The 15,635-nt window shown below is 41.2% G+C and overlaps 1 protein-coding gene across 1 annotated transcript in view; it reads right to left on the reverse strand.

Moving 5' to 3' along the window:
* Nucleotides 1-2,703: 2,703 nt before the first annotated feature.
* PIK3C2G (phosphatidylinositol-4-phosphate 3-kinase catalytic subunit type 2 gamma) overlaps nt 2,704-15,635 on the reverse strand; it is a 227,113-nt gene continuing 214,181 nt past the window's right edge. Inside the window, exons 34-35 of the mRNA XM_054167841.1 lie at nt 9,049-9,174; nt 2,704-2,891 (exon numbers count right to left, since the gene is read on the reverse strand). Coding sequence (XP_054023816.1) covers nt 2,739-2,891; nt 9,049-9,174 — 279 coding nt within the window. The 3' untranslated portion in view covers nt 2,704-2,738. The remainder of the gene's footprint in view (nt 2,892-9,048; nt 9,175-15,635) is intronic.

The following is a 15,635-nucleotide window of genomic DNA, read 5'->3' on the forward strand; positions in this document are numbered from 1 at the left end:
CCCCTTCAGGTACTGGAAGGTGGTGATTAGGTCTCCCCAGACCCTTCTCTTCTCCAAGCTGAACAACCCCAGCTCCTTCAGCCTGTCCTCCTAGCAGAGGTGTTCCAATCCCCTGATCATTTTTGTGGCCCTCCTGTGGACTTGCTCCATCAGGTCCATGTCCTTCCTATGTTGAGGGCTACAGAGCTGGATGTAGTACTCCAGGTGAGGTCTCACCAGAGCAAAGTGGCAGAGTCTGGATCTGTTGGCCATGCATTTGTTGATGCAGCCCAAGATGCCATTGGCCTTCTGCACTGCAGGTGCACCCTCTCTGCTCAGGTCCAGCTTCTCATTTACCAGGAACCCCAAGTTCTTTTCCTCAGGGCTGCTTTCTATCACCTCCTCCTTCAGCCTGTATTGATAGTGAGGGTTGTTCCTACCCAAGTGCAGAAGGCTGCATTTGGTCTTGCTGAACCTCATGAGGTTTACCTGGGCCCACCTCTCCAGCCTGTCCAGGTCCTTCTGGATGACATCTCATCTCTCTGTCTCATCAACAGCACCACTCAGATTGGTATCATCTGCAAACCTGATACCAGGACAACTTCTTGCCTGACATAGCTATCATGCCTATAAGACACAATTTCCCCAGCTTCCATACAAAAGTGATGTATTGCTGAGCTTCCACAGGACTATATCTACCCAGTTAATTGCAGATCTGTTACTCAAGCATAGCTCTCTCTCTTTTTATTTTGGTTAATTTTAATATTGTAAAAAATGAATGTTATATTGATAGGTTTCTTTCTTTACTACCAAAGAGTACTGCTTATGTTTGCAGACACTTCTGGTAATGGGATACTTTAATGGTATTTTTAATGAATGCCATTTTAATTCTATTTAATGCAGGTCTAAGATTGAAAATCAGGGTGTGTGATAAACAGTGATTAGAAACTGTCACAGAAAACAGTACTATTAGAAAACTGCATTATATTTATAATAAGGAAACAGAGTAGACTAAGATGAACCTAAAAATCAATATTGAACTGTAAGGCCAGCTAATTTGATAACATTGTAAGCTGGCCTCAGTGTGTTTTTCTGTGCTTGAGTGACAAGTGCTTTGCATTTTTACCCCAGAGACCCCACAATATAAAATGATAGAATTACTGATCTTGGTAGTGTTCATATCTGTATGCTAACCAATATTGCTTTCATGTGGTAAATATTTTATATCTTCTTTTTTTCCAGCTCTGAAGAATACTAATACTATTAATATTCAAGAAGAGTTCCCCCCACCTCCCCTTATTGAGGAGGAGTGTAACTTCCCCAGGCAATCTGCTGTATCTATTCTCAGATAAAAACTGATGAAGTGACATAGTCAATTGGTTTGATGCTGAGAAAAACTCTAGCTTAATTAGTTTCCTAAATAACACTCCCAGTCACTTTTCAGGAACTTTGTACAACATTACCTTCTGAAGACTGCTTTGTGAGTTTCCTTTGGGAGATGGCAGCAATCATCAGCTTCTGGCATTATTATCCCTCCACTGACCGCTTTTCCATCCAGTAGAACAAATGTCAGACCTACTCACTCTATGGTAACTTGAAATTTTACAACAGATCAGATCACAAATCAACATGCCTCTTGTGCCTTAAAAATGTGCCCTTAGTCCTGGAAATGTAGAAGCACACAGCAAGCTATGTGTGTGTACAAGGCTGGCAGTAGTTTACAGTTTATTATGGCTGCTCATGTACTAAATGTTTAAAGATGTGCTTAAGTGCTTCCTCATTTTAGGCTAAAATGCTTTGAAGAACAGATCCTATAGCTGGCCTCAGTGAATTCAAAGGAACCACTCAGATTCATTGTTTAATACTTGATTCATTCAGATTCATTGCTTCATTTTATAGTCCTGAGGTCAATACACATATTGACTTGATTCTCTTATGCAGCATAAGAATGCAACATGGTAGAGAATTGGTGAGCAGATTCCTTATACCACAGTCTTAAATATGTACCACACTGAAAGCTCCCTTTAAATATGCCTTATATATTTGTGAATATTAGCCTCTTCCTTCTCACAAATGACCAGTTCTATCTGCTTCTTCAATGTCAGAATAAAACAAATTACAACATATCATAGTGGCAGATGAATATCCTGCTTTGAGCCTTCTCCTGAATCAAAAGCTAAAAGCACAGTAAAGTGTACTGCTCAAAATGTGTAAAGTGCAAAGCTTTTAAGTTCCTTAAAATAAAGAGGAAAAAAAAATATTGCTTGAAAAAGATTTAACATGAAATTTGCTAGACATCTGAAATATATTGGCACCCAGGGAACCATCCCATGGTTCTCTGGTGAAATCATCGTATGCGGTGGGGTCATAACAGACGCTGATAAACGACACCATTATCAGCATTGTTTCATCACACTCAGGGAGATTAATGGTCAAAGCATTAGGTCCCACACTTTGATGTGTACAGAATTCATTATTTTGCAGCACTCTTTAATATGAAGAAAACAAGAATCTCTGTTGCTGGCATTAGAATTTCCTGCATGCTGCTACAAGTTCTTAGCATGTGATTTCTTAGACTCGTGCTGACAGGAATCTGTTGCAGGAAGATGGTAGCAATTTTGAGACAATAGCCTTATGATTAGAAGTGTTAAGGTGTGTGATCAGCAGATGACTGAGCATATTCTCAAGGGCAACTGAGACAGCCCTGTGGAAGGGGTTAAGAAACATTAGAGGATAAATAATTGAATTTTTTTAGCCACTCAAATGATACTGTTTCCCAGTGGATACCACTTTTCTTCATTTAACTGGACACAGCTCAGCTGAATGTTAACAGCTCCCACAAAGATTCCTTTGCTTTTCACAACAACCTTCAGTATCCGGCCTTGGAGCTCTGTGACTTTGTCGTACACAACCTGAAAAAATATAGAGTGAAACAGGAAAAAAAGCATGCAGTTTGGTGAATGTACTTAGCAGGCTGAATACTTACTGCACTACAGTGTTCAGGATGATGATTACAAATTTGAAATAATTGCTTTACACTGCTCTCCAGAATTACAAACTACTAACCATGAGGAAAATTCACTGCACTTAGCGAATTACCTCAGGAGTACATTTGACCTTATGCAGTATACAGAAAAGGGACCCTGGCACCTTAGGGTTGTGAAATCTGGTTACCAAGCACTTGTAAACAAATTTGAAATGTGCTGTGCAATGCTTGGGAGAAAACCAGGTGTAAATAATTTTCCCTGTGCAAACTTAGGCAGAGTTTTGAACTCAAATGGGAAGAAATATCAGATCCTCCATGAAGTTCACCAGGGCATGGCAATACGATTGATTTTCCAGAGGAGAGATTCAGATGGAGGCTACTCATCATGGACAGAGGCATGAAAGCATAGGACAGGTAATTCTGTAAAAACATTGATTATTTTAACTGTAAAAATATCTCTCCATAGGAAATATTTTGATAGATCGGTTTGCTCTTTGGCAAAAATCAGAAAAAACCAAGAAAACTGTTTAAATCTCTATTTTATGTTATTTTTTTAACCTATGTATTCTGTATTTGTTCTATGTTCCTTAGAAATACCTTAAGGCAACTTCTTGTTGTGTTGAAATGTCTTGTAAAATCATGGAATCATAGAATCAATAAGGTTGGAAAAGACCTCAAAGATCATCAAGTCCAACCTGTCACCCAACACCTCATGACTACTAATCCATGGCTTCAAGTGCCACGTCCAATCCCCTCTTGAACACCTCCAGGGATGGTGACTCCACCACCTCCCTGGGTAGCCCATTCCAATGGCCAGTCTCTCTTTCTATGAAGAACTTTCTCCTCACCTCAAGCCTAAACTTCCCCTGGTGCAGTCTGAGACTGTGTCCTCTTGTTCTGGTGCTGGTTGCCTAGGAGAAGAGACCAACCCCCACCTGGCTACAACCTCCCTTCAGGTAGTTGTAGAGAGCAATAAGGTCTCCCCTGAGCCTCCTCACATCAATTCACAGCACTTCAGAATTTTTTCTCAGTGCTGCCCTTGTGATTAAATCTTGTGCTACCTATCAGAATGAAAAGAAAAAGATCAAGCCAAAACAAAACTATTTTTTCTTGTAACCAAGACTTCCACAAAATTTTAAATCTGTTCTAGCTCCAACAAGCCCACATCACAAAAAAAGGTATATAATGTTCCTTTCGCAAACAGCCTGTGTTATTCTGCTATTACAACACAAATAACTTTCTGCCCGAGTCTGGATGCCAACTGTATCCAAATGTGCCCATCATAAAAATGCTTCCCATTTTTAATGGAATCGTCAAATATTACACATGGCACAAAGCTCAGCCCACTCAGCAGAAGTTGTGTGTTTGGAACATCTCTGAGCCTGGGTGGAACTTACTAAATTTGCATCTTTCTGTTACTCCAGAATTACCTTTAATGCTTCTCAAATGAAGTGAGACACCTTGCTTAGCACCGCTTTAGAAAGTTACTAAGATTTATAGTTGAAACTAGCTCGATACTGTGAGAGAATGCTCAGGTTAGTTATGGAATGTTAATGGTGTATTTTCTGAATTTAAGAAAAGGAGAAAACTGACAATCTGGAGTGATAGGCTGACAAGAATGAGCTGCATTCTGAACAGATTCCTACGTTGCAGTCTCTGCATTAATCAAAAACTGCTGAGTGAACTGCGTGTGGGTTGATAAAATGTGAAAGAATGCTCTCAGCTAGTTTCGGGCCTGAAAGGTAAGCTTTGTTAAGAGAAGTACATTTAAGCTAGAATTTGTATGGCTGGAAATGTTTTTTTTGCTTTAAATTTTAATCACTCTGTGCAGTTTAAAAAGCAAATGCAGCGACAGACTGTCACTTCAGGAGAATGGAAAACTGCCTCAAAGGCGTTAGCTGTGCAACCTGCTTGGATTTGCTGTGCAATCTGAACGCAGTCTATTGCACTGCTGAGCAGAAGAAAAGACAGACTGAGCCCCCTCTAGCCTAGATCTTTGCAGGCTGGACTGCTGAGTCCTCTCTGCACCTACAGTTATAAGAAGCAGAAATGGCCATGGAAGATGTCCTTCAAACAGAGACAAAGTTTACAAAGGCTCAGCCCTAGCAATGTTCCTTATGCTGAGTGGCAAAAGCAAGGTGGCCTGAAATTCATAAGTGAAGTTCAGGAGGCACAAAACTCTTGGGTCTTCCAGACAGCCCCAGCTGGCCTTGGCTACCCCTGTGGGACTACAGATTGATTTTGTCCAGACTGCAAGCTGCAGGGGTGTCAGAGTGGGACAGGACATGAGGGTACTCCACCAACAAGCACCAACAGACAGGACATCAAGCTCTTTGGGTTACGGGAATAATTGGTGCTGTAGGGGTGAATGGACACTGCCATGCATTGTGGGGGAAAGAAAACTGTCCCACTTACTCTTTTTTGCTGGCGTTTACTAGAAAGGTCTTACCAGGGAGAAACCTCTGGAAATCATAGTTTGGAACAGCTGTGATGGAAGTTGTGCCTGGTGCTTTACACTTGTAATATTTACTGTGCTTATTTCACCAAATTTTATGTGAATCAAAAATTTCCAGGTCCTCTGTCCTCTACTGACATCTCCCTACCAAAACCAAATTGAAATGAAGGCTAAAGTCCAAGAAGTGAGGACAGGTATAGATATAATATAATTTAGAATAAATTAGTGACTTTTCTTTGTCAATATATTAACAATTTCTTCTCCAGCTGTTGTATGGGCCACAACAGGTGTGAACAGAGGTAATGAACTTTCAAGCTTTGGACAAAAAAAGAGGCTTTAAGCTTCAAGCAATGACAGACCTTACAGTGCAGGGTGGGTGGTTTTGAAATGTTCCAAGTAAACTGTTTCTAAAATGGTATAGCATATTCAGTTGGAACAAGGTATCTATCATCAGGATGCAGGGATGGAAGAAAGGTCTGGAGATAATGGAATCAGTATGGGAATAAAACAAATGCCACCCGTCAGGATTTCATAATCACAACAGTTAAATCCAGAAATGAGTGTGTGGTTAAGAATGTTTGCATCCCATTTTTACATCTGGATCAAATGGAGGTGAGTTATACATAGCTGTGGCCATCAGTGGGACAGTCAGGACTTTCCCAATTCCTGGCTCTAAAAAGAGAAGCACTGTTGACCTGCAGGAGTCTAATGAGATTTTAATTGCAAATGCAGAACAGTTGCTTCACCATAGGTAGCCATGGCATAGTTCCTAGATTTCCTCGTAATTGTCCAAATTAGCTTTGATGCATGGTTCTGGAGGGAGTGGCTGTGGATCCTGATGCAGCTCCCCTCCTGCTTCTCCAGCAGGATTGCTGGAGCTGTTCTTGATGTTGCAGGCCAGGATGCCCTCTGCTCTGGGGGCAGCTGCAATAACACTAGCAGACTGATATAGCCCAGGAAGGTCTGCTTACCCTTGGCTACACCCCAAGGGCAGGGTGGAGAGAGTTCCTTCTAGTTTTGGCTTTGTTAGGGCAGTACATACTCTGCTTTGCCTTGGAGGTTTGCTCATTTCATGGGTGCGCATAAGCATGTCTCAGTACAAATGCTAGAAGTAGCAGCAAGATCTCACTGTGCTTAGTTAGGTCATTGTGAATTTTGTCAGCAAGAGCTTAAAGAATTCAGAATTATTTTCAATTTTTTAACTTAGTTCTTTCTAACCTACTCTGGCACTCCTCAAGCAATTTTACTTTCTTCCTAACAGTGGTCTGTAAGCAGGTGTTACTCTTTATAACTGCTGGTATGTTATTCTTTATACTGCATCCCATTTTTCTGAGTTCTTTCTCCTCTTTTCCTTAACCATCATTTTTAGTGTCATTGTATACTAGTCTGAACACATCAAACTCCACAAATAAAGGAATAGGAGGAACACTGCTTGCTAAAAGCTGCTCCAAAATATTTGGCATAGTTGATTCCATTGTCAGCTCTCCTGGACTTTCACATCTTCACTCTCACGCATGATTAACAATCAAAACCAAAATGCACTTTTGCAAGGCTGATCATTTGCTGTAGGCAGTCATAAGCAATGAAAGTATAAAACTAAAACAAAAAATACTCAGGAGGTGTGTGTTTCAGACTTTTCTGTCTTGAACACAGAGAGAAATTAATATTCAGCTTCCTTTGAGCCATTTGGCTTTAATAAAAATGGAGGAACTCATGAAAAAGGCTATAGTATATTTCTGTACATAGCATTTTGGACAGTAACTAACTCAAAAGACAGCTGACTTATATTTTTAGTAGCTTTTCTTCCCTGGGGCAGCTTCTGCCTCAGTCTACCAGCCTTGGACAGAAAACGCATACAGAATGGTATCACATATGGAAGAACAGAGCTGCTAACAGCACAAGCTCTGGGTTTGAAATGTCCAAGTTCAATGGAACCATATGTCCCCACTGTGATTAGCAGCTCTTGGTGAAAAAGATTGAGCATCTGTGAAAAAAGCTGTAAGTTCTGAGTAAAGAATATTAAAGTTTTCATGCAATTTCTACCAACAGCATTGGAATGCTCCTCAACCACAATTAAATCTCTTCCCAGTGAGTAGCATCTGACTGCAGGTAGGGTTTTGGATTTTCCTGCATTCAACTCGATGTAATAATGACTGGAAAGATAACTGTCCTGCACTGTTGCTGTCTGCATGCAGTCCAGCCTGGATTCTTTAACAATGAATGTTGTTACATAATCATGTTGTATTTCTTTGCTTTAAATAGCTTTCAAATGTAAAGGAATCTCTTTAGATAGGCTAATTAGACTCATTTCACTCTGTCTTTGATTGCAAAAAAAAGAAAGAATATAACAACAGCAACAAAAACCCCACAACAAAGCAAAACATCCCCACCCTAGTTTGTGTCATTCCACTGCAGTACCATAGGGAGGGAAATCTGTCTCAATTGTTATCAGCAGTACTACTCGAGAAGCCTACTTACAGAAGCACTGGAAGTCATCAGTGTGAGCTGATAAATTTTGTTATCAAATAGATATAGGAAAAAGCAATTATTGAAGCCCCAGAAGTTGGAAAACTAGAAGCAAAGGACTCAGTCTTCACTGACTAACTTAATCTCCATCATATCTCATCTTTGAAACAGGTTGGAGTGGTAACATTTTATATGTCTTCTACTTTAAAGCTTACTCAAAGAGCATTTGTAATTTGCTTTGAGATCTTTAGGAGATTTGTTATATACAATAATTATATTCTCCAATCCCACCCACTGTTTGAAGCTCATCTGCACTTACCAAAGGTCACTTCCCATTCTGTCATAAATGTTTCTCCATACAGAGGGGTGGGCTCTTCAGTCATGTGTGAAATAATAGACAGGCAGATGTTGGTCTCTTCTCCCAGGCAGCCAGTACCAGAACAAGAGGATACAGTCTCAGGCTGCACCAGGGGAGGTGTAGGCTGGATGTTAGGAAGAAGTTCTATACAGAAAGAGTGATTGGCCATTGGAATGGGCTGCCTGGGGAGGTGGTGGAGTCACCATCATTGGAGGTGTTCAGGAGGAGACTTGATGGGGTGCTTGGTTGCATGGTTTAATTGATTAGGTGGTGTTGGATGATGGGTTGGACATGATGATCTTGAAGGTCTCTTCCAACCTGGTTTATTCTATTCTATTCTAATTATAGATATATGTGTCTGTGAAATGCTAGAATTTTAGCATAAAAATAACTTGGCTGCTTATTATTCTGTTATCATTTAGGAGAGTGACAACCAATTTGCTTGTCTATTTTCAAACATGAATTTAAATAACAGCATCCATTCAATTAGCACCTTTTATGTTATTGTACAAATCTGCATTCAAAACTGCCCAGGCTCAGGTGCAGTGATGCTTGGTCTCATTTGGCTACCAGGTAACTGTGATTGCAGTGTGTGACAGAGCAGTGTGAATGATCTAACCGCCTTCCTGAAGAGACTGTTTCACTTCTGAGAAAGATGCAAAGCAGAAGATTGTCCCCACTTGTGGTTCAGCTTATGATATGTTCCTTCTTCTTGATCATACTCAGTGCAACAGCTCTAAATGCTGTCTGGCTAGGGAAAATCTAACAAGTAAGAAATGGTGAAAGAAAGTGAATGGTACTCACAATTTCATTGTAAGTAGGGTCAGAGCTTTTTGGAGCTGTTCTTGTTTTCCTTCGACTGACTTCATAAGGATCTGGCAGAAGAGAAAATTCAGCGTGTGCACTTGGGACAGAGCCATCTGGGAGGTGCTGAAAAACAAAAGGGTCATAAATATGAATGCCCATGAATGAAAAAGCAATGAAAACAAAGAAAAAAGGCCATATGAAACCTGGCCTTTAAGCAGCCATACAAACATGTTACATTCTCAGTATTCCCTTGGCTGAACTGGAGTGCTGCTGCAGTAAACAACAGGAATTCTTAGAGTCAGGAAAATAGAAATAAAATGATAGAAGAACAAGGTAAAATTACCTATCTTTAATATTTGACACTCTGATGGAAAACCCCCTAAGCCTCAGTCTACTTTAACTCAGCTTAATCTGATACAAAATCTATCCCCTTCATTTTCCAGTGCAATGCATAGATACTAGATTCTAGCCAGTAAGCTCCTATTGATTTTAACCCCTAAGCAGCAGTGCTGATGCTGGGGAGAAGTGATTGTTTGTAATGGTGTTTCATAAAGCACTTTACTACGGAAGAGCCAAGGGCATTTCCTGCAGCAGTATGGGCAGAACAGGATTCTTACAGTAACAGTCTTTCCAATCTCTCCCATCACACAGCTGCAAGCTCTCTTTGATTTTCCAGTTCAGGTTACTGAACGATATTCCGGATATTCCGTCTTATGTAGCTACTCAAGACCAGAGCCAATCTATTAACCAGCCTTAGTCATAAGCTACTGCTGGTGGGTGGAGAGTTTGTTGGGAACTTCCAAAGAGCTGTAAGGTTATCCCTAAAGCAACATTACAGTTACTCAGAAAACACACAGATAGATGAGACGCTTTAAAAGAACATATGAGAAACATAGCCATGAGAAACTCTAGAGCAGGTATCTTGCCAGCATGCATCACTCTGTTCTTGGCTTATAATTAAGCAGAAACCTTTGTGCTGGTAACAGTCACAAGGCATACAATGGGACATATCAAACTTTCAATAATTTTAATTGTAGTATCAACATTTCAGGCAACAAGTTTACCTGACAGCCATAGGCAATCCAGTGACAGGATGCAAATGAAAATGCAGGTAAGAATGAAGAGATCTTAAAATGTTTTGAACTGATGAACCCGGAGCATTACACAGGCAGCTGCATTTGTATTTCCTTCTGTAATTTTTCCTGCCTCAGAATAAAATTGTTTCTCAGATTTTGATTATTCACAGTATGTGTCCAGAAATATGGAGCTTTCTACAGGCATTATCAACAATATATCCTTGTGATAGGAGATACTGCTGGTGTCCTAGCAATAAATAACTTCTCTATTGGGAAGGAAAACAGTGTTTGTGTGTGTGAGCATCTTGCCCTCACACAGCAAATCTCTGGTTATTGGAAATGACCCTTCAAGGCAGTTGATGTGGTCAGCTGCAAAGCTATTGTTAACATACAGCATCAAAAGATGCACGACCCAAATCACTGCAATCAGTGCTGCTATTGGTAACCTCCCCAAACCACATCAGATTTAAAATATGCATGGGATTTAACAGATGAGATTCAATGGCCAAAATAAGAATGTCATGAAATGGCAGTGAAACCAGCAGGCATTTTCCCAGGGCAGAGTACCATATGGTTACTGCAGTTTACACTGTTCATTTGAAAGCCCATCTCTACTGATTTAGGGCTATACTCAAACTTCAATCAAGGATTACAAATAACAGCAAATTGAAGAGTCTCTTAAAAGTCAGGAAGGAGAAAGAAATGTAGCCTTCAATATCAGCCCAAAAAACCATTCCTCCCTTCTCAATGACTAGATAAGCATCACTGTAACTTGAAGGTCAACAGGTTTTAGTTGTTCCAGATAAAAAAGTAAGCTCTTAAAAAGCAAAGAAGAGAGGGGTCATTCTCAAGGAAGACTTTATCGCTTCAACCGAGGAGCCCCAGCACAACAATCTTCACTATCTCAAGCATGGAAATACTGTACAGGGAGAGTCCTGATAAATGTTGGGCTTTAAAAATCGTCCCAGAGGTGCACTGTGTAACCAGGGACAATGTCAGACCTAATTTTGAAAGCTGAGGTGAGCAGCAGCTACAAAGGGCACTGGGCTGAGGAGTGCAGTTGGCAGGTAATGGGTGATAAAGGTAACAGAGAAGATGGCTGCTCTCTGGATGTCCAGTTCTGCTCCCTTTTGAGCTGCCCAGACAGGACAGAGTGTAGTCAAGTGCTGTGTTTTGTTGTACACCCCAAAGCAAAGATCACAGTTGCTTGTAATGAAACAGGCTTAGCCTGACATTCACCCGCCAGGGAAAGAAACCAAGCTGATACTGTGATACTGATTGCTGTGTGACTGTTTAAGAGGAGCAGGCTAGCCAGACGTTCATGCAATGAAGAAAATTAAAAAAAATAGTCAGATAAAATTGTCACTATGCCTTCAGGTTGCTCCTTGTACCCTGCTAGCAATGCTGACCTATTATCTAGCCTTTGACCAACTCACTCTACCAGTCAACTCCTCCCAGTCTAAGGACTGCACTTTGCAGTAGTGCTGTGGCCCTATGAAAGACAGACAGAAATCTACTTCCTCACTATTCCTCTGAATGTGTCTAAATACATGTTGAGAGAAATGAGTGGGAGGAGAAGGTCAAGAGAGGAAATCAGAAAAGAGAACATTTTAGCAATTCAGGGGAGAAAACTCAAGGCAGAGCAGTTGCTTCGGTGTCTTTCAGAACTAAAACAAAGCCAATTTTCATGAATAGCAGTAATCAGCAGACAGACTGTTAGAAGTAATTTAAACTGCACCCACCTGAATTCCAAATAGAGATTTAAGTTCTGGTTGTTGGCTGTTGGGGTGTTCCCCCCCTGCTATACAGATAACATTTTTCCACTTCATCTTCCCTCACAAATGAAAGGCAAATAGGCCCCTCTAAATTTCACGATTGTCTATCTGCATTGGCACTGTTATGCCATGAAGAGTTCAGAAAACTTCAGCTGAGCACTCTTGAAGCCAGATTGCATCTTCCACTTCTCAGCTGCCCTCCCAATACATCTATTGAGGGTTTCCAATTGTTAAAAAGGTTCTGTCCCACTGCACACTGATCATTCCAAACCCCAGATTACAAGCAGGTATAAATCAGCCATGGCTTCACAAATCAGCCATGGCTTCACAAAAGCAGAGCACGGAGAGCTCATAGGATGAGTCTGTGCTAGAAATTTTTCTTGTGAAGACTCAGCCTGAATGAAGGATTTCGTTAAACAAGATTTGAAATGGCTGTGGAAGGAGCTGTGCTTTGCTGGACCTTCTAGCAGGGACAAAGAGGAGTCTTGGCAGCTTGACAATCATAGTGCAAAAACGAGGGCAGGATTAACATGGCAGAAACATCTTTAAAATCTATGACAGGGGAAGCTTGAAGTAAACTGTTTTATTAAGACATATCTGAGTTAAGCACTTGCTTGGTAAAAGGACAATGGAGAAGACTTCTATTCCTAAAGATTGTGTCTTCTGTGATACTACAGTGTCACAGTTTGTGAGCAAACCTCCTGGATTATCCTTTTACTTCTAAATTAGGCTGAATTGGCACATCTGTAGACATCAATAAGCAGGGACAATGTCTGAATTAAATGTCAGTCTCATTTGCACCAAAGAATACCAGTTCTGGTGGGTCCATTAGCAACACAGACTTCTAGCAGGCTTATGAGTGATTCTGAAGTCCAGCAAAATCCCTTCTGTTATTGTTAATGCCTCAAAACGCATTCATTTCTGTTCATAGTCCAGGCCAGAAGGAAAAACCAAAGGGTACTTTGGAAATGTAATTTTTACTTAAACTATGCAAAACTTTGATAGCTTGGGCATCAAGCAAACAGGAAAAAATCCACAGTATTAGATTAAATCTACTTTTGTTTATTTCTGTAGTCAGTTAATTAATTCAAAATAAAGGAAGTTTACTTCCTTTACTAGAAGTAACCTCAATTTAAATTACTGTTCTAAATCTTTGATTGTGGATGCTTGTAAATAAATCCAAGTTCTAAAGATCTGGAAGGCTGAAAAGGTTTAAACCCAAGTTCCCAACAGAAACGCTGCAGCTCTCCTTGCTGTGCTCACGGACAAAAAAACCCCAGTGATTTTGATCTGACACACACACACAAGAGCAAAATGTAGATGCTGACTCCCTGTGCTTTCTTCAAAGAGAAACAAGCCAGAACTGAACAATTTTCTGAGAGAAGGACCTGCCTACTTTACCTTGATCATGAGCAGTGTTTGTGAGGAACTCAGTTTGACTGCCTGTGTGCATGTTGCAAAAAGCAGTTTATTTGTCAGTTGTTACTTTCTTCTAAAGTCAGGCAGAAGGTGGTGAAAATATTTAAGAACGAGGGGGAGCGAGGGAGAGGAAATAATTCTCTGGATTTACTTCTCTCCACATCTGTAATTCAATACATATAAATGAGTCTCCTTCCCTGGAGACATTCAAAACCTGCCAGGATGCGCTCCTGTGTGACCTACTCTAGGTAATCCTGCTCTGGCAGGGGGGATGGACTGGGTGATCTTTTGAGGTCCCTTCCCACCTCTAACATTCTGTGATTCTGTGACTATTGAAAAACTAACACAGATATGTATCTGTTGTGACTGTGTTCCAGTTTTTTTTCACCCCAATTTTGTTTCCAACCCCCCCCGAAAGTATTGATATTTACTTACAGAAACCCACACAGATAGGTTATGTCCAGTGTCATTTAATTTTAAATGACACTAGCTGAAGAGAATAGAAACTAGATTCTAGCCAGTAATAATAATGGATGAAATTCAATGATGATTTTCTTTTTTCCACAAGAATTACATTATCCTAATAACTTTTCTCCTTTGATCGTTAGTAATGATCCACAACTCCCCTTAAAGATGGATTCTTTGGAGCATTATGAAAGGCTGAACTACTTCAAAATTTGCCATATATCAATCCATGCAGTTTAGCAGCCAATGGAAATATTTGGCCTTCCTCATATGACCTTTCAGGGAAGCTTTATGATTTTTTAATAATGGCACTTTTAGGCTAATTTATTTAAAAGCTTTTTAACAATTATCTCTTCCTAAGTGACATCAAATTTTCTTTTATGGGCCTTCTGCCTCAAATTTAAAATGCCATCAGTTCCTCCTTGTGTTAAATATGCAGATAGTTTTCCAACTTTTTGTCCCACAGTAAGAGAGATTGACAGCCCCTGAACATTACATAGAATCATAGAATCAATAAGGTTGGAAAAGACCTCAAAGATCATCAAGTCCAACCTGTCACCCAACACCTCATGACTACTAAACCATGGCACCAAGTGACATATCCAGTCCCCTCTTGAACACCTCCAGGGATGGTGACTCCCCCACCTCCCTGGGCAGCACATTCCAATGCCTAACAGCTCTCTCTGTGAAGAACTTTCTCCTCACCTCCAGCCTAAACTTCCTCTCGCACAGCTTGAGACTGTGTCCTCTTCTTCTGGTGCTGGTTGCCTGGGAGAAGAGACCAACCCCCTCCTGGCTACAACCACCCTTCAAGTAGTTGTAGACAGCAATATGGTTTCCCCTGAGGTTGCTCTTCTCCAGGCTAAACAATCTCAGCTCCCTCAGCCTCTCCTCATAGGGCTGTGCTTGAGGCTTCTCCCCAGCCTCGTTGCCCTTCTCTGGACACGTTCAAGTGTCTCAATGTCCTTCTTAAACTGAGTGGCCCAGAACTGGACACAGGTGTGGCCTAACCAGTGCTGAGTACAGGGGCACAATGACTTCCCTGCTCCTGCTGGCCACATTATTCTTGATGCAGGCCAGGATGCCATTGGCCTTCTTGGCCACCTGGGTACACTAATGGCTCATGTTCAGCTGGCTGTCAATCAGTCCCACCAGGTCCCTTTCTGTTTGGCTGCCCTCCAGCCACTCGGACCCCAGCCTGTAGCACTGCATGGGGTTATTGTGGCCAAAGTTCAACACCCAGCACTTGGACTTGTTGAATGCCATCATGTTGGACTCTGCCCATCTGTCCAGCCTGTGAAGGTCCCTCTGAAGAGCCCTTCTATCCTCTAACAGATCAGCACCTGCTCCCAACTTGGTGTCAATCTGCAAATTTACTGATGATGGACCCCATCCTCTCATCCAGATCATCAATAAAGATATTGAACAGGATGGGGCCCAACACTGATCCCTGGGGGACACCACTAGTGCCTGGCCACCAGCTGGATGTGGCACCATTCACCACCACTCTCTGGGCTCAGCCCTCCAGCCAGTTCCTAACCCAGCACAGAGTGCTGCTGTCCAAGCCATGAGCTGACAGCTTGGCCAGGAGTTTGCTGTGGGGGAGCATTGTCAAAGGCCTTGCTGAAGTCAGGGTAGACTACATCCACAGCCTTCCCCACAACCAGCAGGCAGTCACCTGATCATAGAAGGAGATCAGTTTGGTCAGGCAGGACTGGCCCTTTCTAAGTTTCTGCTGCTGTTCTCTTTCATTTTTCATTTAAAACTATTTTTAAAAAGAAAGAAAGGACAAAAAGATCAAAGGTAACTTGTATTAACTAATGCCCTCATTCCTCCTCTATAAATAACT

This window comes from Dryobates pubescens, chromosome 15, assembly GCF_014839835.1.
Source record: "Dryobates pubescens isolate bDryPub1 chromosome 15, bDryPub1.pri, whole genome shotgun sequence".
NCBI classification, from domain to species: domain Eukaryota; kingdom Metazoa; phylum Chordata; class Aves; order Piciformes; family Picidae; genus Dryobates; species Dryobates pubescens.